The following is a 26,813-nucleotide window of genomic DNA, read 5'->3' as shown; positions in this document are numbered from 1 at the left end:
AGACGTAAGAAAGAAAGTTAATGATGACATATTTGGAAAAAGGAAGTAGAGATTGTGAAAATTGTTGAGCCACTAGTTAAGGTGTTGCGGTTTGGCGGATGGGGAAAGATTAGCTATGGGTTTCATTTATGAGGCTATGGATCAGGCAAAGGAGAAAATAAAGGCAACACAGAAGGATAGAGTTGCTAAGTATTGGCCTATTTGGGAGATCATTGATCAAAGATGGAACAATCAACTCCATCATCCTATACATGCAGCTAGGTATTTCTTGAACCCATGATATCATTATAAAGGTCAACTGGGAGAATATTCAACTGGGGAAGTGAAAGATGGATTGTATGAGTGCCTTGAGCACATGGTCCCCGATGAGAGTGAGTAGCTGGAGATACATCGACAAGTCATTTGTTTCAGTAGAGCCACAGGTACCTTCGGCAAAAACCTAGCATGGATTGCAAGGGAAGCAAATGAGCCAAGTAAATAATTTCAATTTTCAAATTCTTATTTTGTTAAATTCTTTATAATTTGAAAATTGGATAAAATTTATTGAACTAACTCATTACACAACTATGTTTTTTGCATCACACTGGTGGTGGCATTTGCTGGCCAGTGTCCTCATTTGCAGAAGTTTGCAATCCGAATTTTGAGTCAAACTTGCACTGTTTTTGGGCGTGAGCGCAATTGGTCTGTCTTTGAGATAATTCACATGAAGAAGAGAAACTGTTTAGAACAAAAATGGTTAAATGATCTAGTCTTCGTCCAAAATAACCTCCTGCTAAGATGCAACCAATTGTTGAGAAAAATACTTGATATAAATCCCATTATGTAGGAAGATATTAATCCAACCTCAGATTGGGTAGTGGAGACTCAACCAACAGAGTTTGACCCTAATGAGGATATTGATGTTGATGTTGATATGGAATTGGATGCATTAGGGATTGATCAGTTATATGCAGATCCACTAGTACTAGACTCAAGTCCTCGTGCTGTAGGCACTTCTTGTACTCAACTGTGATGCAAGCACATAGCTCATTTGTCTCAGCGTGCAACTAGTGCTAGTGCTACTACTTCTACAGTTGCAGTTGGAGATCTTGATGAAGAGGAGGAGGAGCCATGGGTTTCCCTGTTTGATCAATGATATCGTATTTTGTATTAGTGACTTATAGTCCTACAGTTGTATTGTTTTGTTGTAGAGGAAATTTAGGGCCTCCTTGGTTATGTGTTTTTGTTATGATCTCCATATATTACATGTATTAGACAATGCACTTGGTGCCATTTTGATATAATGGATATATTCATGAGTGTACTTGGATCATATGTTGTCTTTTCTCTATTACACTAATGCTTTGAGTTTGGAAACGTGAATTAAAATCTTAAAAATATGTTTTTTTGCTAAAAATAAAATATTTAATGTACTTTTTACAAAGACCGAGTCATTGGAATCAACTCGTCCGAGTCGATTTTGAGTTAGACCTGCGACCCATTCTGAGTCTGAGTCCAAGTTCTAAAACATTGCTTGGAAGCTTCTGAAAATTGTTTTGAAATTTGGGGTAGCTATGGGATAAATTTCCCCACAGGAACCCAAAGGCCCCAAGTGAAGCCCATCGTGCCCCAAAGTGAATTTATGTTGGTCAAAGGAAGAATCCAAATTGGTCAAAGGAAAATATTGTTATTAAGGTGTTTGGGGCACTCCTCTTATTATTTGATGTGACATCATAACTTGGCAAACAAGCATTTGGAAATATATTTAACTATCATTATGAGCAATTCAAATTCATGTGTTTTAACTTTTCCCCCTAAAATTCTAAGTTGGCCTCATAATGAAGGTCAAGTCAGCTTGCCTCAAAGAGGCACCTTTCGCATGACAAATACTCTATATATTTGCACACCCGTTCCTCCATTTGGTAAGCTATTCACACTATCTTCCTTGGTTCATATGGCAAGACTTCTTCTGTGGTTCGTATGGCATAACACTTGAGGAGCTCGCATGATAATGCACTACCCTGTAGCTCACTCTTGTAATCTAACTGTGGCTCTCATAAATGACTATGGCTCGTTATATGGTCCGCATACATAACTAACTTGCATACATCGTTATATGGCTCGCTCTTACATATTATAATGACTTACGTATATCTCTGTGGTTCGAATATTCATCAAAGTGGCTCGCGCTCTTCTGTTGGCTCGCATACATGCTATAGTCGCTTGCACTGCATCCTCTGTGGTTTGCATTACTTGTCTTATGGCTCACATTTTCTGCTCTCATTTTCTGATGTGACTTGTAATATACTTCTGTGAGGCATCACTATATATTGTGGCTTGTATTTTCTTCTGAGATGACATGCATACACAATAGCTCGTATAAGTGGCATTGCTCACACTACAGTGGCATCAAATTTATATACACTATGGCCTGTGGTTGGTTTTATATATATATCTCGGTTGCACTTTTGGCGGCTTGATATGTCTGTGGTTACAATGGTGTAATTATATACCTTTGTGACACATATTTCTTTGAGATGGTTCACATTATAATGATATTTCTCATCTATACAATGATCTATATATGACTTGCTCCATGGTATGGTTTGTCTACACGGTGCCCAGATTGTCTATAGTGACTCGCTCTATGTAACCCTAATATGGTAGTAAACATATGGAACAAAATTTATGGCAGTAAAATTTTGATTCACGACAATGATCTATTCAAATCCTATATATATGACAACAACCTTGATGCATATGCTCTTGACGTATATGTATAACAATAACCTTGTCTATGGCAACGACCTTGTTAACAGTGTTAGTATTAGTGACCTTGTTGATGATTGACAGTGATAGTGACAGTAACTTTGATCTGACAACACTTCACTGTGATATTTTACAGTACTGGTTCGTGACAATGATGACGTTCCTTATGACATGGGTGTTACTTTTGTGACTATGATATGGCATCAACTTTCTAGAGATCATATCGTTATGTTCACAAACGTAGTTGTGAACTGACTTTGGATGGCCCTAGGAGGCTTGATGTGATTGATGTATCTCATTCTTATTGTACCTTGTATCTCAGTTGAACATTTGATGAATATCTAATAGAAGAAGAATTTGGTTGGGTTTAACCCCTTGTGGGGTTTTGCCCTGGTCTGAACTAAATCCTGGTGTCTCTATTGTGTATGCTTTTCTTTTATAGTTCTTTATTGTTCCACTGCATTGTTGATGTTATTGTTCTCTCTAAATAATTGCTTTTGATGATATGATGTTATGGGGTGGATGTAACGTGTAAATGAAGAAAAAGTTTAAAATTGCAATTATCTACAACAGAGAACAATCTAGCCCTAAAAATTGACAAATTGTCGCTCCCCGCTTTCTCTTCCGCTTCCAAGCAGCCTAGGCTCACCTGATGCCATAACATTTGTTTGCCTTATCTTAGGATTAGAGAAACTAATGTCTACAATAACTATATTATGGTCATTCTCCTGTAATGAGATTACTATGTCACCACAAAGAGTAAGCAACTGTACTTTTTCCATATGGGCATGACCATATGATTGTGGGGAGACCCTGCGACTGTATGGACAGATTACGGATAAGATGGTGCAGTGGATAAGATTGTGGGACAACATGGGACAACGAATATTAAGCACCATGCAATAAGCCAATGATTGGTTTATTGCCTTTACATCTTGTCCATTGGATGAAAATAAAGTGATTTCCAATGGAAATATATAAAGTCAATGAGCCAATTATTGGCTTACTGCATGGTGCTTAATATTTGTTGTGGGGACTCGGTGGCGGTGACAATGGATGATAGGACGACGACAACACCTTGTGACAAGTGACGGCCGAGGGATGTGGCATAGGGACATGGTGTGGTGGCACATGTGGAGAACAATGTGGGACAAGCATAGGGTGGTGGTATGTGATAGTGACAGTGCAGGGAGAACAACATGGAAGAGGCACAAGGTGGTGGTAGGTGGTAGCAGTGTGAGACAGAGTATGACAGCTGATGGTGGACAGATGGGTGCTTTGCTTGATAGACTTGGCAGCCGGTGGATTAAATAAAGCACTCTAGTTACAGTTAGTAATTACCTATTGTAACTAATGCCACTCTCCTTAGTCTATAAAAGGAGAGGAGGGCACATTAGCTATGCTGTCTGTATGAGATAAAATTGTGTCTGTCTTAAATAAAGCACTCTAGTTAAGGTTAGTAATCACCTATTCTAACTAATGTCACTCTCCTTAGTCTATAAAAGGAGAGGAGGGCACATAAGCTATGTTGTCTGTAAGAGATAAAATTGTGTGCCTTTTATCATGAAGGACTAGGGTGGCCACCCCGAGAGCTCGCACTGCTTTTCGTCTTTCCCGAACACCAATCCACAACAATCACACCATTTCTCCGTAAATCTAGGGGCCAAAATGAAGAAGTGAAGAAAACAACATGAAACAAAGAGATATCAAACGTGTCTATGGGATCACAAGGGGAGGCTCAAATAGAGAACTCGCTTCCCCAACCTCGTGCCTTCACAAAAAGGGGGGACCTGCAGGGGATGACGATTGAGAAGGACTAGGGTGGCCACCCCGGGAGCTCGCATTGCGTTTCGTCCTTCCTGAACACCAATCCACAACAATCCCACATTTTCTCCATAAAGCTAGGGGCCAAAAGGAAGAATGGAAGAAAACAACATGAAAGAAAGAGATATCAAACGTGGCTACTAGCTCACAAGGGTAGGCTCAAACAAAGAACACGCTTCCCCGACCTCGTGCCTTCGTAAAAACGGGGTGACTGCAGGGGACGATGATCGAGAAGGACTATGGTGGCCACCCCGGGAACTCGCACTGCTTTTCGTCCTTCCTGAACACCAATCCACAACAATCCCACCTTTTCTTTGTAAAGCTAGGGGCCAAAAGGAAGAAGGGAAGAAAACAACATGAAAGAAAGAGATATCAAATGTGGCTACTAGCTCACAAGGGGAGGCTCAAACAGAGAACAAGCTTCCCAAACTCGTGCCTTCGCAAAAAGGGGGGAACTGCAGGGGACGACGATCGAGAAGGACTAGGGTGGCCACCCCGGGAACTCACACTACTTTTCGTCCTTCCCGAACACCAATCCACAACAATCCCACCTTTTCTCCATAAAGCTAGGGGCAAAAGGAAGAAGGGAAGAAAACAACACCAAAGAAACAAAAATCCCAAGAAAAGAGAGAGGCTCAACAACACGCCGAGGAGATGTTGCCTAACCAAAAAGAAAGAAAACAAGGCACCCAATCAAAGAATCCCACCTCTTCACACCCTCCCACATACATTACGACACAACACCCTTTCTAGCTTTACAACATAACAAACAAAAATCAAACAACCAAGCAAATAAATCACAATCTAATCTTGACCACTAGAAAAGACGAGGGCCGCGATGAGATCAGTGTCTGGAGCACGCTACTGAGAGGTAAATAACCCCCCAAGCCCAGCATAATACTATGAGAAATATTAGGGTGTGTCCCTAATATTTCTCATAGTATTCTGTGTTTGCACTCCTGAATATTCCATTACATACTCTAGATGCAAAACATCAGGTTTTGATAGGTGCAAACTTAGATTCCTGTTTTAGGATCTGTAGATTATTCTTTGAGTGCAGATCTGCACCATGACTTAAAAAATTAGCACTTTCTTTCACACAGATACCCTGCTTAACAATGAATGCAACCAACAAAAATCCGTTCTGAACATTTGCCGAAACAGGGGAGCACAGCAGCAATAGTCCAGTTTGAATGGATAAATCATAAAATGCATCAATTTCTCTTCTTCAAATGGTTCTTGTAATGTTGAGCAGTGTGATGTACACTTGCAGTGACTTTCTCACATGCACAAGTATCCTTGCTTTCATGTTGTCTCTCTTCAAACTGTGTTAGTTTTGAAAATGAGCCTCAAAGTATCCTTTGGTTTCTTAGAAGGATGGAAAATCAGTTCACCTGCAAACCCGTTTATAGCCTTCCTACTTGGAAGTTGGTATATGAATTTGTCTTCTTGTGAGGTATCTTCCGTTTTTGTCTCTATTTGGTTTTGGATTATAATAGTCTAGTTTGTATGATCAGGTCCCCTTGTGAAGCATATATGGACGTTTTTTTCTTATGTTCAAAATATTCTCCAAGGCTTTGAACGTCATACAAGATTGTAGGGGGTCTAAAGAAGTTTTCCCTCTTATTTGAGGCTGTAACATGGCCCAATTGTATGTGTTCTTCAAAAAGGTTCAGCTCATAATTTGAGTGCTGAAACATGGAGAAACTGTAGAGTCATTAAAAATCCATTGTCCTCAGGATGAGGAAGCATCGAGTAGCTGGTACTTTTTAGTGCTCCTAATATATTGATTTGGAATTCAGGAAATGCACATTTTTGTTATCCATATGTTGCATGGTTTGCTTATTAAGAATAGGGTAACACCAATGCTCGTTTGTTAGAGACAATACTATTGAATGTATTCCTTTAGAGCACCTCTGAATGTAATTTAAGATATATTAATCACATTTACGAGGGGTAGTATATTTGGAAGGACAAATGCATGTGTTGAACATAGAGTATCCCCTTTGGGAGTGAGAAAATTTGGTGATTAGTAAGAAGTTTTGTTTAGGACTTTCCTTGATTTATTAGGTCCATTTTCATCAACTCTTTAGTCTCTCTTGTGGATGTGTGAGGGACCAATTGATTGGGTACCTGAGGATTTTCCTCCGTGGCAGTTGAAACAACATTAAGGAAGAAAGTCTGGTGGCTACAAGAGAAGAGTGATTCCAGGACAATGTTTCTATTTTAAAAAAAATCTGTTTTTTAAGATATTTACATTTTTTGTATTTTGGAAAATATAAGATTTCTGCATTTATAAAATATGGGAGGTCAGGTCTCCACAACGTACCCGTTTCCATGTTTTGTTCTTATATTTGAAGGATTTTCCTCTATTCGACTTGATTGTTGTTGTTTCATCCGATGTTGGAAAATTGCCATCATGTTGGTTATATGCCATTGATTTGCCTGTTATCGAAGTTTGAATTCGTGTAGCAGTAAGATGTACCAGGAATGTGCTATGCTGTGGGGATGCTTTGCTTGTGTTTCAACACTGTTCAAGTCATTTATCTAGTTTGTTTATAAACTTTGGGATAAGTGGGTCTTCAACAAATTCATATGAGTGTTGTCCATTGATTTATCTCAGGATTTTACCACAGGTGGATTATGATGATACAGATGAGTAATAGATCTGAGGATTGTAGAATTGAAAAAACAGGCATATTCAATGTTATTTGCGTCGTCTTCTTTAAAGCAACGAGAAAAACAACAAAATCTGGAATAGGCACCAGAGTAACAATTATGGTGTCCTTTATTGACAAAACCCCTTTTCCCTGGATTTAAATATATGAAGTATTTCTCAAATTAGAAAAAAAGCAGGCATATGCTTTTTGCATAACAATACGTGCAGTTATATATTCCCTTTACAACTATCACTTGTTGGCGAAAGAGCTTAAATTAGACAGAAAACCTCTTGTACATGTGGATCTAAGAGCGGTTTTAGCCTCTTATCAGTAAAGACCTTCCAGACAACAACTTGACTTATAATTTGTAAATTCTTTAGGGGCACCGAACCTAAATACGGGTAGTGGAAATATGTCAATTGGATGTGAAGGAATTGCTCAGAAAATTCTGTAAACTGAGAGAGAACTGGTCTTATATTTTTAATGTTGTGAGCTAAAGTGGGAGCAAGATAAGAATCTGGTAAACTTCTATTGTGGAAGACAGGGCTTCCAAAAAATATCTGTTGAGTGGTGCAATATGAGAAAAATAATAGTATTCTATGTACATGAGGTAACTCGGGACTTAAAAATTCTTTCGACACTCTGCTTGCATGCATGAATCTCAGCCAGTCAAGCACATAAGTGGTAGGTTAGTTACAGGAGGAAAAACATGACACAAAGGACAAACATGTCACTGAGAACACATATTTACCATAAGGGATGGTGGAGTGAGTTTTTTGGTCTTGTCTTCTTGGAAAGGTTTAGCTAGTGACGTGAAAGGATACTTAGTTGTTAGTTCTTTAGATTTCATAATTCTTTGTAGTCTCTGTGCTTAAATGAGATTGTTCCAATTCATAGTTCTCATACTCATTTAATGTCAACATGGTTGTAGTTCATGTTAAGGATAGTAATAAATTGCTTTTAGTATTATTTTGATTTTGTCATATGTCACTTGATTATAGAAATTTGCAGAATTGAATTTTTATATAGTGTTTTGGCATTTCAAGTGGAAGTTTACTTCATTTATGTGCAGTAAATAATGTGACTACGATTTTTCAGATACATATTTTTATTACTTGCGAGTCAGATACCACTATCGGGAATAATATGCTTGCTGCTCTTGAAATCTTGTATTTCAAAGAATTAGTACTAAAGAGTATACATAAACACATGATCTATTTTCAGTGTAAAAATTGTAATGGGATTTATCTTTTTCCTGTTTTTCAGGCTCTTGATTGGTTGAAGTCCCATTATTGGGAGCCTCAGAAAAACGTTTTCCCTAATATTCGACCTGAAATCGAGTGTAGGCTTTATATGCTAGCACTGCATATAAAAAGAAAGAGGTCAATGCGAGCAGCTGCTTTTGAATCCGAAATATACAGTGAGTCCAATTTATCTTGTTTCGCTTTACAAAAAGTTTTTTCCCTAGTCTGACTAGGCAATTGTTCTATGTGAAATTTTGATCAATAATCAAAAGTAATGTGAGTATATACTTCCATTATGTTTTTTTGGTAAGAGGAAGGTTATATCTAATCCAAAACGTAACTAATAAGGACTAGATTGTGCCTAGGAGCCTTTTATTTCTATGAATAATATAATAAAGTTCTTTGAAAATATGACTCTCATCTAGAGTATTGTCCTTGTGTGTGGTAATTCAGAGTTCTATACTCGTATCAATATACAAGAAAATGGAACAAAACTAAATGTCCATTGAATTTTCATGTATACTTTGTATGTTAAACACAGTTTATAGAAGAAATTTCCTTTTGATCATAATTCAGTACAATGGATACTTTACTATACTCATGCTTGATTGAAATTTTGTTAATATAATATGCTTGAGCTAATTATGTTAAAATTGTTGATTTTTTGTAGCATTGGGAGGTATTCCTGTGTGGCTAAAAGGGTCTCCAAGTCGTCTTAGCTAATGAAAGGGTGTGTCCCTTGGATTATTTTGCCCCATTGGATGAGTATAAATAGATGATGTGACATCTCATTTTTTCCACCAAGCAAGAGCAATTGATTTTGTCACTGATGATCATCAACTTATCTCTCTTGAACAACTGCACATGTGAGGAGGCTGAGTTTGATTGAAGTTGGCCAAGTTGTTTTGGAGATCACATGTGAATTTGTTTGACCATCGGCCAGGTTGAAGGGTTAACCACAATACGGATTTGACTAAGATGACTGTTGACCACTACGTGTCAACGACCCATAGCAGTACACCCCTTTTTTCGTTTTAGGGATACCGCCTGTTTGATGTGTACGTGCCGTTCAAATATCATCATCAACCTGATTTCCAAGACGTTATAATGTAAACCCATTCTGCATGTATATGATGTAAATAATCTCAGCAGATCCGTGTCATGTATGTAATGGCCTAGGTAAACCTACTTTTCTGGTGATGATCTACATTTTGGGAGGTTTTTTGTCTCACCGATCCATTTTCGGATGGTTGACAGAGTTTTCCTTCAGTCTTACCCCAAAGCCAGAATAGATTTTGTCACTGCGATGTTAGGCGAATCCTAGTGTTCTAGATCGAGTTTATGTAAAAGTGATTTGGGAATAATCCTAACTATTTGGTTAGGTTATTTTATTACAAATTGCTTGGTCTGCTGGATTAAATGCATTTTAATATATTAAAAATTTAAAATTCTGCATTTATTTACTCAAAAATTTGACTTATAATTATTTTATTATTATTTTTAAAATTTTTATTTATTTTTAATTTTATTATTTATATCTTTTATTTTTTATTGTTGTTGTTTTTTTTTTTTTTTTTTTTTTTTTTTTTTTTTTAATTTTTAAATGGATCCTAGAACTTAGCCTTTGGAAAAATTACCTAGGACCTAGGACTTAGGACTTATGAGGGGATTAAAACATTTTCTAACCCTCAAGACATTTTACATCATGACTTTTACAATTTTACATCTCAAGGGGGGAAAACCCATTTGACATAGACCCTCATGGACTACCCAGTTCTGCGACCAAATATAATCTAGCAGATCAACACACTAGGATTCCCTAAGATTCTAATGACAAAATTCATTCCGGCTTTGGGGTTAGGCTGAGGGAAAACTCTGCCGATCATGGATCGGTGAGACAAAAAACCTTTCCGGAACGCAGATTATCACTAGAAAATTAGGTCCACCTAGGCAATTTACATGCATGACTCAACTCTGCTAAGATTATTTACAATTCACACATGCAGATTGGGTTTACAACATAACATGATCAGGTCGATGATGACTGTCGAATGGCACGAACATGTCGATTAAGCACTATCCCTTTTGCGAAAAAAAAAGGGGTGTACTGCTATGGGACGCTGAGACGTAGTGGTCAACAAGGAGCATATCTGCAAATCCCTTCCCGTCCTCGTTGGCCATCTGTTCTGCGTCCACTACTGGTTCTCTGTTCTGCGTCTACCACAGGCTCCACCTGTTCTGCGTCCACCACAGGAACATGGTCTCCCTCCTCGTAGGTATTCTCCAACCTGCGTCTAGTGTCTCTGTACCAACTACCTCTGTAACAAATGTAGGGTTTTCCCCTGGTGTCATAGATTGCTAGCTCTGCAGGCTGAGCCAGATCTATGCTCTGATACCACTGTAATATCCCATATCAGGAATATACCCCAAACACAAGAAAACTCCAACCAGAGATGGACTGGGAGGGCATTTACCAGATATGTCGCCTCTAAAAAGAGGACGAGATCCGGAGGCTACCTGGCCCTTTCCAGACTCTGTCTAAGAGTATAATAGAAACACACAAGTGGTATAATAGCCGAGAATGCTCACAGAGATACAAGTAACAATGATACTATATATATCAAATAAACCATAAACAGATACACAAGAAATGCAGAGAGAATGCTAAGCCATTTTATTATACTGAGTAATAAAATGAGTACAGGAGGTGATCAGGAAGATGGCACCTCTACTTGCACAAGGCAAGTGAAAAAATACACTTAGAATAGTAAAGGAATGGCCCCTCTCTGATCTGCGTCCAAGCTGCTGAGAAAACTGCTGCGCTATTGCTGCTAGAAATCAAACGAGGATTTGAGACTGCTCCCCTCCTCAGAAAAAGCTGAAACTCTGGAATCAGACTCTACTCAAGAAACCTAGAAAAACCCAGAAAGCTTTCCTGGAATGGCCGATCCCCGAAAATCACCCCCTTGGGGTTCTGCGTAGTTCCTCACTGCTCTGTGCTGCCACTGAATAGAACCCTCCGAAACTCAGCCCAGAACTCTGCCAAACTCCTCTAATATGCAAGAGCTGATCTCTTGCTCAATCCCTCGTCTCAAATCCTCCACAAACCCTCAATCCAGACTGCTCCCAAAAAGAACTGTGTCCCTCTCCCAGTGCTGCGCAGTCCTCCAGAACATTGATAAAACCACTGCTGAAATGTTGAAGATACTGCTGCTGAAATGCCAACGAAAATACCTTGCCCGTGCAGGCACTCGAAGTCCCCTGGGGCTAAGGGTGAGATCTCCGAACGGAGACACTCAACGCACTAAACAGTGCTGCAGACTAGCTAATAGTCTCTTATAGGCACTATTATAGATGGCAGTGATGTTTTGCTAGTGGACAGTGGTGCTTCTAGGCACATGACTGGTTTACGAGATGTTGTCACTAATTTGACGGAGAGAGATTCAACATTGCGGGTGGAACCTGGGGATAAAACCAGGTATGCAGTGAAGGAGTTGAATCAACATTGTTTCAACTTGAGTTCAGAGATTCACTTCACGTGAGAGATGTTTTGTTTGTACTGGGATTTAATAAGAACTTGCTCTCTATCTCAACATTGGAGGATAGGGGATACACAGTTACAAATATGGATGGATAGGTTTTTGTATGGCCTGAGGGTTCGAACATAGACTCAAGTGATTGGTGTTTGTAAAATTCCCAAACGGAAATACCCCAAAATAACCACTGAATTTTCTGAGTTTCAATGAATTTTTCTAGTGAGAAATTTTGTCAAACATATTGTGAGCATACTGTTGTAGGTGTCATTTGTTTGTTCTAGGTTTGAAATAACATGTGGTGATAAAAATGTGTGCCCATAGAAATTCTTCAAAATAGAGGCGTAATTTTCACTCTAACTCAGCAAGCATAAACCTCAAGAATAACCATAGTAGCAACAAATAAAATCTTTATTCTTCGTTGAAATTGTAAACTCAGAAATTACACATTAATTTCAGCGCTAGTAGATTTAACATTTAATTGACTAAATACAAGACATTAAAATAATATGGAACCTGGTATATATATACACTGTCCAAGCAACCCTAATAAGCAGTAACTCCAGCAAGCGACGTCCAGTGACTTGGATCAGCTATCTTGAGGCCTTGGTACCACCTCCCAAACATTATTTGTCATGATAGAACTATATTCTTCTACCATGGCATCTACCCATACCTGATGCTGTGCGACCTCCTGGAAGCTGGAAGGTTCTGCAACCTGGGTCATCAATTCTTGGTACTTGTTAGGTTGTCTGCACTGTCTTTTGTTCGTCCTAGGAGTTCCAATAAACTCCTCTGCATCTCTCAATGTCTGACGAACCTCTCTGCTGGTTCGACCACTAGTGGTGGGAGGCTCAACCAACTCCTCCTCATCTTGCCTCTGTTGCTCCATCTGCTGTGAATCCTCGGATCTCCTGCACTTGAGGAAATACTGATACTAGTCACTGTACTCCATCCCTGTGATTTTCCTACTACCGGTCCCATTGGCTGCCTCTGTTGCTGGACCAAAGGAGCTTCTACTGACTGATTCTAATCACCTACAAGAATCTCACGAGATCTTGTAAAAGCTTGGTCCTCCATAAAATTCACGTCTCGTCTCACCACAATCTTCCTACTGCTAGGAATGTATATCTTGTATGCCTTCAAGGTTTCACTATACCCAATGAGAAACCCCTCTTTGCAGTCTGATCCAATTTGGTACGCTTTTGATCTGGCATGTTGCAATAAGCATCGCTACCAAAGATTCTAATGTGACTAGCTTTTGGCATTTTCATCCCCAATGCTCTATGAGGGGTCTTGTTCTGAATATACACTGTCATGTTACATGCTTCTACCAATAAAAACCTGGGCAAATTTTGGTCATACAACATCACTTTTGCAGCCCCAACTATGGTTCTGTTTTTCCACTCCGCTACCCCATTTTGCTGTGGATTATATGGAGTTGTCCATTCTCTTCTGATGCCTTCCTTCGCGCAAAAATCTGTGAAGTCTTTATCAATATATTCTCCACCATTATCTGAGCAAAGCACCTTGATCTTCTTCCCTGTCGCATTCTCCACGAGAGCCTTAAACTCTCTGAAACGATCGAAGACCTCATCTTTGGTCTTCAAGAAGTAGATCCAGGTTTTCCTGGAATGGTCATCAATAAAGGTGACGAAGTATTCGGCACCACTGAGAGCTCTAGTGGACATCAGGCCACAAATATCTGAGTGTATAAGTCCTAACACGCCATCTGCTCTGCTGTCACTTCTTGGGAATGCTGCCTTAGCATATTTCCCAAGTACACATCGTCTACACATCATCGTGTTCCGTGCCAAGTTCTGGAACCCCTGCTACTGTCTCCTTGAGCATCTTGAGTGCTTCATGGTGTAGATGTCCCATTCTCCTATGCCATAACTCATTCAGTTCCTTCCCACCGCTGTGGTCACTGCCTATTAGTGCCATTGGAGAGTCGAGCTGCAACTTGTACAATCTGTTGCTTCGGACTCCAATCTGTCTTATCTTCTTCGAGCTAGTGTGTTTGACAAACACTTTCTTCCCTACGAAGTAGATATCATATCCTTTATCCTGTAACTGGGAACTAAAATCAGGTTCATACACAACCCTGGCACATGTAGTACATCTGTAGCGCTGGTGCTTGCTCCTTACTCCCTCTGAAAATCGATGGTACCTTTCCCTAATGGAGTACACTTTGTTCTGTTTCCCATCGTAATTTGGAAGTTCATCTGCTCCTTGTAGCTAGTGAAATATTCTCCAATTGTAGCTAGAGAAATATTCTCCAATCCTTGTCATATGAGATGACTCTCCACTGTCTATATACCAAACACCCTGTGAAGCTGAGCTTGATAAGCAAGCAAATTCATCCTCCAATCTGGAAGACAATTTTGACACTCCCTAAATATCAAATCGATCCATGGCCATACTGTGTGTTATTCCTCTTCTCCCCGACATTGATTTTGCTATTGCTGCAAAAACCTCTGTGCCATAGATTAGTAAATCTGCTCTTGAAAATAACTCTGTTGCTGCTCTCTCTGCCTGTTGTAATCACTAATCTCAGGAAATCGATCTTTTTCTGCCACCTGCAACTGAAAAATAGAATTTCCCAAGCAATTCGTACTGCTTGGCTAAGTAAACTGTTGGATAATCTAGGGCAAAGTAGTGTTGTGATGATTCTTTGTGAGTTGATAACAATTTGTGAAGTCTTTTTACTTTTTTATTAGCTTATACTTCTTCTTCTTATCAGTGCATATGTGTGTGCCTCCTCAAACTGCTACCAAAACAAAATAACAAGAACACAAAATTTGGCTCTCAGCCATAGACAAACCCTCTCCACTCTTGAGAGGAAAACCCTTGGTAAGTCTTCTCTTATTGAAGCTTCTTATTGATCAATGCCAAACCCTAGACCCCTGACAATGAGATCCTCCAAGCACAAGTCAAGTCTTTTCAAGATAGATTCTTCTTGCAACACTTTTGTCTTCTTCCCTCCAGCACTTCTTCCAGCAACTATTGCAGACTTAGGGCAGCAGCAGTGAAGCCCTAATCCTTCACACGTGAGAGTGTTTTCTCCTCCAAAACTATGTTAGACTTTCCTTGCTTGTATTCCCTTCTTCCACGCTTGAGAGAGAGGCTTTGTAGGCCTAGTTTGAGCCTTCAACAAAGAGATATATATGACTGTGACAGTGTTGCTGTGATGACCGCAGGTTGTCCTTTTCTCACACGTGTGGCTGTTATATGCTTCAGATTAGCCCTATTCACTTCGCTTTCTTCCCTTTCTTTCTCGCTTGAGTAGGAGGTTCTTTAAGCCTATGATCTATACCCAAACAATGTAGTTTGTATATCTATGGTAGAGGGTTGTTTACAGCAGCGGGTAGACCCTTTCCTTCTTCGCACGTGTGACTATCCTTTAGCCCTACAACAATCATTAAACCTTCAGTGTCTCTTCCTTCTTCTTCACACTGATTTGGAGGCTTCTTCCCTTGACTTCTTCTTACCTTACTCCTTTGCAGATTTCAGAGTGAATTCGTTGTCCTTCTGAGGTGTGGACAACTTCTATAAAAAGACGACCTGCCTGTCATTTAGGCTGACTTGACAAATTGCACTTTAATTCATTTTTATTCATTATTTGCTGCTGGGAGACTTCGTTAATGCTAGTAGAGGACTTGTGTTAAAATTGGCAACTAGGGCCAAACTCCATGTGGGTCATCTTATTTATGGCAGCTGATATTTTTCTTGGATTCCTCTCATTGAGAGGTGTAGGATTGATCTAAAGATCATCCGATTCTGATAAGTATTCATGGAGAGATGAATTTATATATGTTATGGGACAATTCGTCAAGGTCAACCAACAACCAAATTGCCCCCACTTATGCTCAACGTTCTAGTATAAATAAAGGTGCCTTGAAAGTCATTTAGACACACACTCTTGTGATCTCTCCTCTCCACTCGTTTGGGTTTTTGGTGGGAGGAGACATCACCAAGAATCTATGCTGCCCTAATGTAAAGAAGCTCTACGCTATAGGAGATACCCTAACCCTTAATGCTGTAATGGTGAAGAAAGGTCATAATGTAGTGGAGAAGGCCTCTATTACGCTGGTCTAGAAGAGACCCTGAGCTGCCCGAAATGCAAGTCTAGAAGAGACCTACAATGCTGATCTATGAGGCCCTAAGTCAGCTATCACAATGTGCCCTAGCTGCAGGGTTTGGCTGCAGAAGAGAGGAGCCCAGCAAAGGTGAAGGAAGGCATGGTTTATGCCTCCTTCTAGACTGCTTGGGAGCCGAGTTACTACAGGCAGGAGGCCGAGGTCATGGTGGGAAATTCTGGGCAAAAATAAAAGAAACCTCACAGGTAAACAAGTTCGAGTTTCCTTGTGTAATTACAGGTAGGAAGGGAGGCTTGTTTTGGAGGCTGATATGAGTATTAGGCCCTCCAAAAGAAGGCCGCATATTCCTGTAGCAGCAACGAAGGAAAGGGAGCCTTGTTGAGGGTTTCTGAAGTGTTATTGTAGGCAAAATGATGCCCTAGACAGAGCCAGGCAAGTGTAGTAGGCAGCTGCATTGAAGAAGGACAAACCTAGGTGGTTCATGGAGCAACTTGTGCATGGAATGATGGTTGGTTGGTTAACTGTGGAGTATGTTTAGGGCTGCATAAGTGCCCTAACCAGGTTAGCAGCAAACATAAATGACAACTGTGTTTTTGTTTAGGAGGGCTGTTAGATAGGACTGTCTTGATGCTCCAATCAGTCCATGATGAAGGTTGCCCTATCTGCTGTTAGAATGCCATTCAATGCAGCAAATAGAGACGCTAACAGTGAACTAATGTAGTGCATGATAAGGTGCAACATGATGTTGAATGTTGCTGCATGATGATGGGCATATTGATGAAGAGTAGGGTAGCATGATGTGTGCAGCACAAGTGTATCAAAGTGCATCAATGTGATAATGAATGCTGCAATAAGATGCAACATGATGGACACAGTAAGGTACAACTTAATGAATTCTACAATGAGATGCAACATGATGGGCACAATAAGGTACAACTTGATGATGCAGCACAGGGAGGTGCAACATGATGATAAGGTGCAACAGTATGATGTGTGCAGCATGCTAATGAGGTCCAGCATGATGATTGGGTGTAGCACAGTGAGGTGCAGCGTTGTGATGGAGTCACCTTGGATCAGTGGAAGCAGTATGCCTTCAACTCAGCTCAGATCAACTACCTTATATGCTATCTTCTTAGAGAAGATCTCTGCTCTTATTTTTATAAGCCAGATACTGACTTCTGATGTATATGTACTATCTCTCTCTCTACGGAACTATTGAAGAACATATAAGAATAATTGATCAAGGGTTTCCCCACATTGGGGTTTGTCCCTGGCTAGCGCCACATCTTGTGTCCTCTTGTCTTGGCTTGTCTTTCGTGATTTATGTTTATTTTCAATCTGCATTTTACTATCATGTTAAATGTGATTCCTAATCTGGGATTGATATTGAGTTAATGTGAAAAATTGAAGTAAATTGCTTTGAGCATAGAACATACTTAAAATTAACATGGTATCAGAGCTGAGGTGAAGACAAAGCCCAAGCAAGAGTGAAAGAGCAATCACCAAAGATAGTTGGAAAAGACAAAATGGTTCAATGGGTTCTTCATCCCTTCTCAAATTCACCAAGGGTGAAATTGGAGCAGAGAATATTATCCGAGTGGCGCAGCGGAAGCATCTGATGGCCTACCCTAATGCCTTGCTTGCAATAAGTTCAGCCATTATGCAAAGGAGTGTCTGGATGGTAGGGACACATCACTTGATGATGATAACAATCATTCTAGGGACATCTTCAATGATCGAAGGAATGATAGGTAAAGCAAGTCATCAAGGAAATGGCCGACTGTTCAAAGAAAGCAAGGAACTCCAGGTATGAAAAATCAAATGTTGTTTCTGATAAGCTAAACGAGAATTATCTTATATTGGCCCTCTCCACTACTTCTCCTTCAGACTCTTTGGGAATCTGGCTTATTGATTGTAGTGCTTCAAGGCACTTCATTGGATTGAAGGAAGCTCTCTCTAATTTGGTAGAGATGGAAACAATCGCGGGGATTATACTTGGAGTCAATGCCACCTATCCTGGAAAGGGTGTAGGGAATGTTACCCCTCAATTGAATGAGGACAACACGATTCATTTACAAGAAGTTATTTATGTACCTAATCTCAAGAAGAACCTGCTGTCCATTTTAGCAATGGAAGTCAAAGGTTTCAAGGTGTCATTCATCGATGGAAAGGTACGTGTTTGAAAATGGAATTTTCTTAGATGCTTTTGAGTTCAGGGTTGGCAATTTGTATCAAGTTGCAGGAAGTCCATTGGGGACCATGTCAGTTGACACATCTGTTCTATAGCACCAAAGGTTTGCTTATTATGGGGCCCTACCCGATGTGAATCAGATGGTGACAGGGATGCCTGAATTCAAGAAGAGCGTGAAGGTACGTGTCCGAAATGTACCTAAAGAAAAATCTTACAAGGGGACCATTCCCCTCATGTAGCAAGTCCACAGGTTTGGAACAACCCGAGGGGTTTGAGATTCATGATCAGGAATCTCATGTATGCAGGTTGAAGAAGGCTCTCTATGATTTAGAGCTAACACCCTGGGCTTGATATGAGAGGATTGATAGCTGTTTGATGGAGTTGAGATTCACTAGGAGTGAAGCCGATCCCAACCATTGCTTGAAGGTTGTGGATGATAGACCTCTCATACTGGCACCTTATGAGGACGACCTCTTCTTGACAGGGGCAGACCCTCTAATTTGCAAAAGTAAGAGGGAGTTGGATTCCAGATTTGGAATGGTAAACTACAAGCCCGTGACAACCTCGATGGAGCTTAACTTTCAAAAGTTATGTGGTAGTGATGCTGGACTTGATTTGGGAAATGCCTTTGAGTTTCATAAACTCATTCTAGCATTGATGTTCTCGGTGAATTCCCGTCCGGATATATGTTTTGCAGTTAGCATGTTGAACTCATATATGGATGAGCCTCACTAGATTGGTGCCAAGAATCTTTTGAGATATCTTCGGGGCATAATCTCTCATGGAGTGAAATACACTACCGGAAATGTGAAGCTACATGATGTGAAAATTCTATCACTGCAGCAACTGATTTACTTTTCCTACTTATTTCATCATGAGTTATTCATGAAATTACTTCAACAAACATTAAAATAAATACTACTGCAGATATCACATCGTAATACAGAAACAAAAATATGCACACATTGACACAGTTATTTTGGACTAATGTCCCCGGAAAAACCCAATGTGGGAAAACCGGTGCAGCAAGGGAGGATTTTATTATTTAGCGATTTTCTTGTACAACAGGGTGCCAAACTGGCTTACCCACAGATAGACAAACTTCCAGCACTTTCCTAAACCCAACGTAGGCCGTACTGACCTCTGCTATAGCCTGAAACCCTTTGCGTTAGCCTGAAACCCCCTGCGTTAGCCTAATGAGGCTCTGCGTAGCCTCGCTGGGCTTCTGCGTCACTCTTGCAGCCTCTGCGTGGATGACGCAGACTCTTCTAGCTCTGCGTAGTCTCTACTACCTCTGCGTGGCTTCCTCTGGTTCTGCGTCTGCCTCTTCTGCGCTGATCTCTCGTCTCTTTTTTCCATACTTGCTACCTCCTGACTGCTCTCTAGACCACTGGTTCAATTTCTCAGCAAACCCCGCTCCAGAAATTGAACTGACTAGTCTCCCTCAGTGTGTTTTCCAAGTGCCCTTCAAGCCTCCTCTTATACCTTTTCTGTTGACATCTCAACCGCTGAGATTAAGTCCCTAATCAACGACTAAGATTAGATCTGGTTTGATCCATGTCTTTTGGACCATTCTAACACAGATTCATATTAATACACATTAATATTTTATTTTCCCTAAGTTTAGACTTAGGGACTCCATTAAAAATATTAATTATTTTAATATCTCCTGATCTGTTTAGAATCTGCCCAATTCCTTTCTGGGTATTAGAGATCTCATGTGCCCCAACCTCTCCACCAAATTTTGTGGCTAGAGCACATCCGATGCTACCCCAAATCAACACTCCCTCTTAGCGAGGACTATGCTCTAGCAATACTCCTCATTGAGTATTACTCTGATCATCTGACATCAGTACCTGTGCTGATGCTAGGCCTTCCTGTCCCAACATCCTCCGCACTGCTGCATCCTGTATTGCAGCTCCCTCTGCATTCGTGTTGCTGCTGGTCCTTTCTCCCAGCACTGCATCCGCACTGCACCTTCCTCTGCATCTGCTACTGTTGGTCCTTTCTCCCAACACTGCATCCGCACTGCACCTTCCTCTGCTCCCTCTTCATTCGTGCTCGTAACACACTACTTCTGAAAGGGGTTCTTTACCATCCCCATCTTTTCCATGAAGTAGTCAAATTTTGACTTTCCAAGGGCCTTGGTGAGGATATCTACCACTTGTTCCCCTATAGGAGTGTAGCTCAACTGTACAGCTCAATGTTGGACACAATCTCTAACAAAGTGACACCGGATATCAATATGCTTTGACCTATCATGAAATACTGGGTTCTCAGAGAGTTTGATGCAACTCTGATTATCACACATGATCTTGGTCGCCTCCATATTTCTTCTGAATAGGTTTACCAACAGTTTTCTAAGTCATATGGCCTCACACGAAGCTGTGCTTGCTACCATATATTCTGCCTCAGACGAGCTCAGAGCCACAGACTTCTGTTTCCTACTGCACCAGGAGGTTATTCCTGATCCAATGTTGAAACAGTACCCAAAGGTACTTTTCCGATCCACTCAACCTGATATCCTTCCCCTTGTTGTACAAGAGCCCATAATCAACTGTTCCCTGTAAATACTTGAGAATGTGCTTGGCTGCTACCCAGTGAGCCCTCTTTGGTTCCACCATGAACTGACTGAGGGTGTTGACAACGTAGCAAATATCTGGCCTAGTATTGACTAGATATGTCAGGGACCCTATGAGTTGTCGGTATAGGGTGGGATCGACATCCTTGTCTTCTGTTGCATCAATCTTCTTCAAGTTGGTGATCATTGGCGTAGCCATAGGTCTACAGTCTCCCATCCTGAACCTTTTCAGAATTTCTGTAGCATAACTTCCTTGCCCAAGGAAGATTTCTCCTTTCTGCTGCCAAAATTCCAACCCTAGAAAATAGTGCATTCATCCTAGATCCTTCATATCGAACTCTGTGGCTAGATTCTTCTTGCAGTCTTCAATGAGTCTGGATGATCTTGTCAGGAAGAGATCATCCACATATAATACTAAGATCAGTGGCTCGCTCTCTATGACCAGATAGTAGAGATTCGGATCCACGTCACTCTTGACAAACCCCATCTTCTGCAAGTAGCCATCTATTCGACCATACGGTGCTCTTAGTGCCTGTTTCAGCCCATACAAGGCTTTCTTCAGTTTGCATACATGAGACTTCTTCTCATGAGTTTCAAAGCCCTTTGGTTGTTCAATGTATACTTCTTTTATTACCCCGTCCAGAAATGTCGTCTTGACATCCATCTGATGGATCTCCCATCCCATCTGGGCTGCAAGAGATATCACGGTCCTAATAGATGTATACCTGGCTACCAGGGCGAAGGTTTCCTCATAGTCAATCCCTTCCTTTTGAGCATACACCTTACCCACAAACCTGGCCTTGTATTTTTCAATACTACTGTCCGCAGCATATTTGATCTTGTAGATCCATCTTGAACCTACCACAGATCTGGCTTGAGGCCTTGACACCATCTCCCAGACATCGTTTACCATTATGGAGTTATACTCCACCATCGCATCTAGCCAGACCTGCTGCTGCGCTGCCTCTTTGAAGCTGGCAGGCTCTCCATCCTGAACTACTAACGCTTGATACCTGTCTGGCTGTTTTCGCTCCCTTTTACTGTTCCTTGGCTCTCCGATGAAGTTCTCTGCATCACGCAGAATCTGACGAAGTTCTCTACTGGTTCTTCCTCTGCCAATAGGTGCTTCTATTTGCTCCTCTTCCTCATCCTGAGAATCTTCCTGATCTAAAGAAGGATTCTTCACCTCCGTTGGTTGAAGAGGCATGACCAACAGATCCACTTTCGGCTACTCCTTGGAAGGCATTTCGCGAGATCTTCTGAAAGCTCCGTCCTCCATGAACTTTACATCTCTTTGTACTACTACCTTCTGCTCCCTGGAAGATAGATCCTGTATGCCTTAGCGTTCTTGCTATATCCTGCCAGATACCCCTTTTCTGCAGTCTGATCCAGCTTCTTCCTCTTTTCTTCGGGTATGCGACAATATGCCAAACTCTTAAATATCCTGAAATAATTGACTTTAGGTGTCTTCCCAGTGAAGACTTTCTCTGGAGTAATCTTGCCCAATGCCTGATGAGGAGTCCTAAACTGAACGTAGACAGCTGTGTTGCATGCTTCTGCCCACAAGAATTTTGGCATATCCTGATCATACAGCATGGCCCTAGCTACTTCTACAATAGTCTTGTTTTTCCTTTCTACCACCCCATTCTGCTCCGGATTATAGGGAGCTGTCCACTCTCTTCTGACGCCCTCCTTAGCGCAATAATCAGTGAAGTCCTTATTGACATATTCTCCACCATCATCTGAGCACAAGACTTTGATTTTCTTACCTGTTAGATTCTCCACTAGAGCCTTGAACTCCTTGAATTGACAGAAGACCTCATCCTTGGTTTTCAAAAATAGATCCAAGTTTTCCTCGAGTGGTCATCAATGAAGGTAAGGAAATACTCGGCACCGCTGAGAGCTTTAATGGACATAGGTCCGCAGATATCTGAGTGTATTAATCCTAGTACACACTTGGCCTTGTGGTTGCTCATAGGAAATGCTGCCTTGGCATACTTTCCTAGAGTGCATCCTCTGCATACATCATCTCATTCCGTACTTAGAACAGAAACTCCTGTTACAATGCTCCTGAGAATTCTCAGAGCTCCATGGTGCAAGTGACCCATCCTTCTGTGCCATAGTTCGTTCAAGTCTTTGTCCCCATGACTGTCTATTAGTGCCATTGGAGATTCTAGTTGTAATCTGTACAACTGATTACTTTTGATCCCGATTTTCACTTTCTTTTTCCAGCTTGGGTGTTTGACGTATGCCTTTTCCTTGATGAAGTAGACGTCATAGCCCTTGCCTTGTAGTTGTGACACAAAAAGTAAGTTCATTCCCAATCCTGGCACATGCAGCGCATTTCTGGCAGGGAACCGCTCTCTCGATTCTGTCTGAAAAACTATGGTACCCTTTCCTTCTTGAGTACACTTTGCCTTGTTCCCCATGGTGATCTGAAAGTTCATCTTCTCTTCTCGATATTCTGAGAAAAACTCCCTGATTCTCGTCATATGCCACGAGGCTCCACTGTCTATATACCATACTTCTGATGATGCAGCACTAGTCATGCATGCCACTTCTTCTTCCAACCTGGAAGCCAACATAGAGAAATTGAAATCTCTCTCTCTTGTGCAATCTTCTGAAAATCTGTGTGAGTCCCCTGAGGTGGATGCATCTGCATTGTGGTTTCGACCCATAATTGATTTTCTTTTTCTGTCTCTGATTACTTGCTCTAATACCATGTGAAAATTCTATCACTGCAGCAACTGATTTACTTTTCTTACTTATTTCATCATAAGTTATTCATGAAATTACTTCAACAAACATTAAAATAAATACTGCTGCAGATATCACATTGTAATACAGAAACAAAAATATGCACACATTGATACAGTTATTTTGGACTAATGTCCCCGGAAAAACCCAATGTGGGAAAACTGGTGTAGCAAGGGAGGATTTTATTATTCAGCAATTTTCTTGTACAACAGGGTGCCAAACTAGCTTACCCATAGATAAACAAATTCCTAGCACTTTCCTAAACCCAGCGTAGGACCTACTGACCTCTACTACAGCCTGAAACCCTCTGCGTCAGCCTGAAACCCTCTGCGGTAGCCTAAAACCCCCTGTGTCAACCTACTGAGGCTCTGCGCAGCCTCTTTGGGCTTCTGTGTCACTCTTGCAGCCTTTGCGTGGATGACGTAGGCCCTTCTGGCTCTGCGCAGTCTCTGCTACCTCTGCATGGCTTCCTCTGGTTCTGCGCCTGCCTCTTCTGCGCTGATCTCCCATCTTTCTGTTCCGTACTTGTTGCCTCCTGACTGCTCTCCAGACTACTGGTTCAATTTCTCAGCAAACCCCGCCCAGAAATTGAACTCACTGGTCTCCCTCAGTGTGGTCTCCAAGTGCCCCTCAAGCCTCCTCTTATACTTTTTCTGTTGACATCTCAACGGTCGAGATTAAGTCCCTAATCGGTGGCTAAGATTAGATTTGGCTTGATCCATGTCTTTTGGACCATTCTAACACAAATTCATATTAATACACATTAATATTTTATTTTCTCTAAGTTTAGACTTAGGGACTCCATTAAAAATATTAATTATTTTAATATCTCCTGATTTGTTTAGAATCTCCCCAATCCCTTTCTGGGTATTGGAGATCTCATGTTCCCCAACCTATCCACCAAATTTCGTGGCTAGAGCACATCTGATGCTACCCCAAATCAACACATGAGTATGCAAATGCTGACTGGGCAGGTAGTGTGGAGGATCGCAAGAGAACTTCTGGGTGTTGGTTCTCTTTTGGTTTTGCTTTGATATCCTGGATGAACAAGAAGCAGAAGTCAGCTGCTTTGAGCATCGCTGAGACCGAATACATAGCTACGAATATGACCTCGTCTAAAGCTGCTTGGTCGAGGAAGCTCTTCAGTGAGTTGTTTGGACACATGATGGATACCACCGTGATCTCCTGTGACAACCAGAGGGGGATTCGATTGTTGAGGGATCTTGTGTTCTATGGTCGCTCCAAGCATATAGACATCATGTACCACTTTATCTGGGATATGGTACATCGATGAGCAAGAAGGCTCCATTGCATTGGGACTGATGTGCAGGTTGCCAACATTCTGTCGAAGCCCCTGGGAAAGTTCAAATTTGTTACTTTACGAGAACGACTAGGAGTCGTGGAGAGACTCTCTCCTAAGGGTTCTGTATGATATGGACATTGAGCTCTGGGAGATCTAGGGGCTTGGGGGTACATCTTGGAGCGATCGGAAACCATAGGGTGAGTGGTTCAAGCCTTCCCCTAGTGGTTTGTTTTGTAGACAGGATGAGTGGTTCATCCTTCTCCTGCTGAGACACAGTCATAGGGTGAGTGGTTCAGCCTTCCCCTAGTGATTTGTTGTTTATAGAGTGAGTGGTTCAGCCTTCCCCTGGGATACTCGTTGCGACATGTATGCAGGATGAGTGGTTCATCCTTCTCCTATTGGGACATCCTACCCATGTAGTCTGGGACTCATGGGAAGTACCTCTCATCTGGCCAATGAGTAGGGAAATGAGGATAGGGACCAAAGTAGTATTGATGGACGCATCGTGTTACTACCGTACTCCCTATGCTAGGATGATATTGATCTGGGATCAATGAATCTAACTTTGGGTCAGTGTGAGTGGTTTGAGACACTCTCTTTTGGAACTGACTTCGGGTCAGTAAGAGTGATATAACTCACTCTCTTTTGGAACTGATTTCAGATCAGTAAGAGTGGTATGATACACTCTCTTTATTTGGAACTGATTTTAGATCAGTAAGAGTGGTATGATAGACTCTCTTTATTTGGAACTGATTTCAGATCAGTAAGAGTGGTATGATACACTCTCTTTATTTGGAACTGATTTTGGATCAGTGAGAGTGGTATGAGACACTCTCTTTGTATGGGACTGACTTCAGGTCAGTAGAGAATGGTATGAGACATTCTCAATCAATTCTTCTTCTTCGTGGTTCAGCAGAGCAGTGGAGGGCACTGGCGGCAGAGATAGCACAGTCTGGCAGATGGATCAGTGGATGGAGTTCTCCCTAGTTGAGAGGGTGTTAAAATTGACAACTAGGGCCAAACTCCATGTGGGTCATCTTATTTATGGTAGCTAATATTTTTCTTGGATTCCTCTCATTGAGAGGTGTAGGATTGATCTAAAGATCATCCGATTCCGATAAGTATTCATGGAGATATGAATTTATTTGTGTTATGGGACAGTTCGTCAAGGTCGGCCAGCAACCAAATTGCCCCCCCTTATGCTGAACGTTTTCGTATAAATAAAGGTGCCTTGAAAGTCATTTAGACACACACTCTTTTGATCTCTCCTCTCGACTCGTCTGGGTTTTTGGTGGAAGGAGACATCACCAAGAATCTACACTGCCCTAATGTAAAGAAGCTCTACGCTGAAGGAGATACCCTAACCCTTAATGCTGTCATGGTGAAGAAAGGTCTTAACGCAGTGGAGAAGGCCTCTATAACGCTGGTCTAGAAGAGACCCTGAGCTGCCCTAAACACAGATCTAGAAGAGACCTACAATGCTGATCTATGAGGCCCTCAGTCAGCTATCACAATGTGCCCTAGCCACAGGTTTTGGCCACAGAAGAGAGGAGCCCAACAAAGGTGAAGGAAGGCATACTTTATGCCTCCTTCTAGATTGTTTGGGAGCCAAGTTACTACGGGCAGGAGGCCGAGGTCATGGTGGGAAATTCTGGGTAGAAATAAAAGAAACCTCACAGGTAAATAGGTCGAGTTTCCTTGGGTAATTATAGGTAGGAAGGGAGGCTTGTTTTGGAGGCTGAGATGAGTATTAGGCCCTCCAAAACAAGGTCACATATTCCTGTAGCAGTAGCGAAGGAAAGGGAGCCTTGTTGAGGGTTTCTGAAGTGTTCTTGTAGGCAGAATGATGCCCTAGACAGGGCCAGGCAAGTG

General features: G+C 41.3%; 1 protein-coding gene across 7 annotated transcripts in view; it reads left to right on the top strand.

Annotated features, from left to right (window-relative positions):
• LOC149192069 (las1-like family protein) overlaps window positions 1-26,813 on the top strand; it is a 251,744-nt gene that overhangs the window by 167,638 nt on the left and 57,293 nt on the right. For all 7 annotated transcript variants that reach the window (XM_089404471.1, XM_089404470.1, XM_089404467.1 and 4 more), the window contains one exon: window positions 8,499-8,652. In XM_089404471.1, coding sequence (XP_089260597.1) covers window positions 8,499-8,652 — 154 coding nt within the window. The remainder of the gene's footprint in view (window positions 1-8,498; window positions 8,653-26,813) is intronic.

This window comes from Pinus tabuliformis, chromosome 2_2 (assembly GCF_031772625.1).
Source record: "Pinus tabuliformis cultivar Carrire ecotype Pingquan chromosome 2_2, CPIR1, whole genome shotgun sequence".
Taxonomy (NCBI): domain Eukaryota; kingdom Viridiplantae; phylum Streptophyta; class Pinopsida; order Pinales; family Pinaceae; genus Pinus; species Pinus tabuliformis.
The sequence above is the reverse complement of the archived record's forward strand: the minus strand, read 5'-3'. Positions and strand labels throughout refer to the sequence as shown.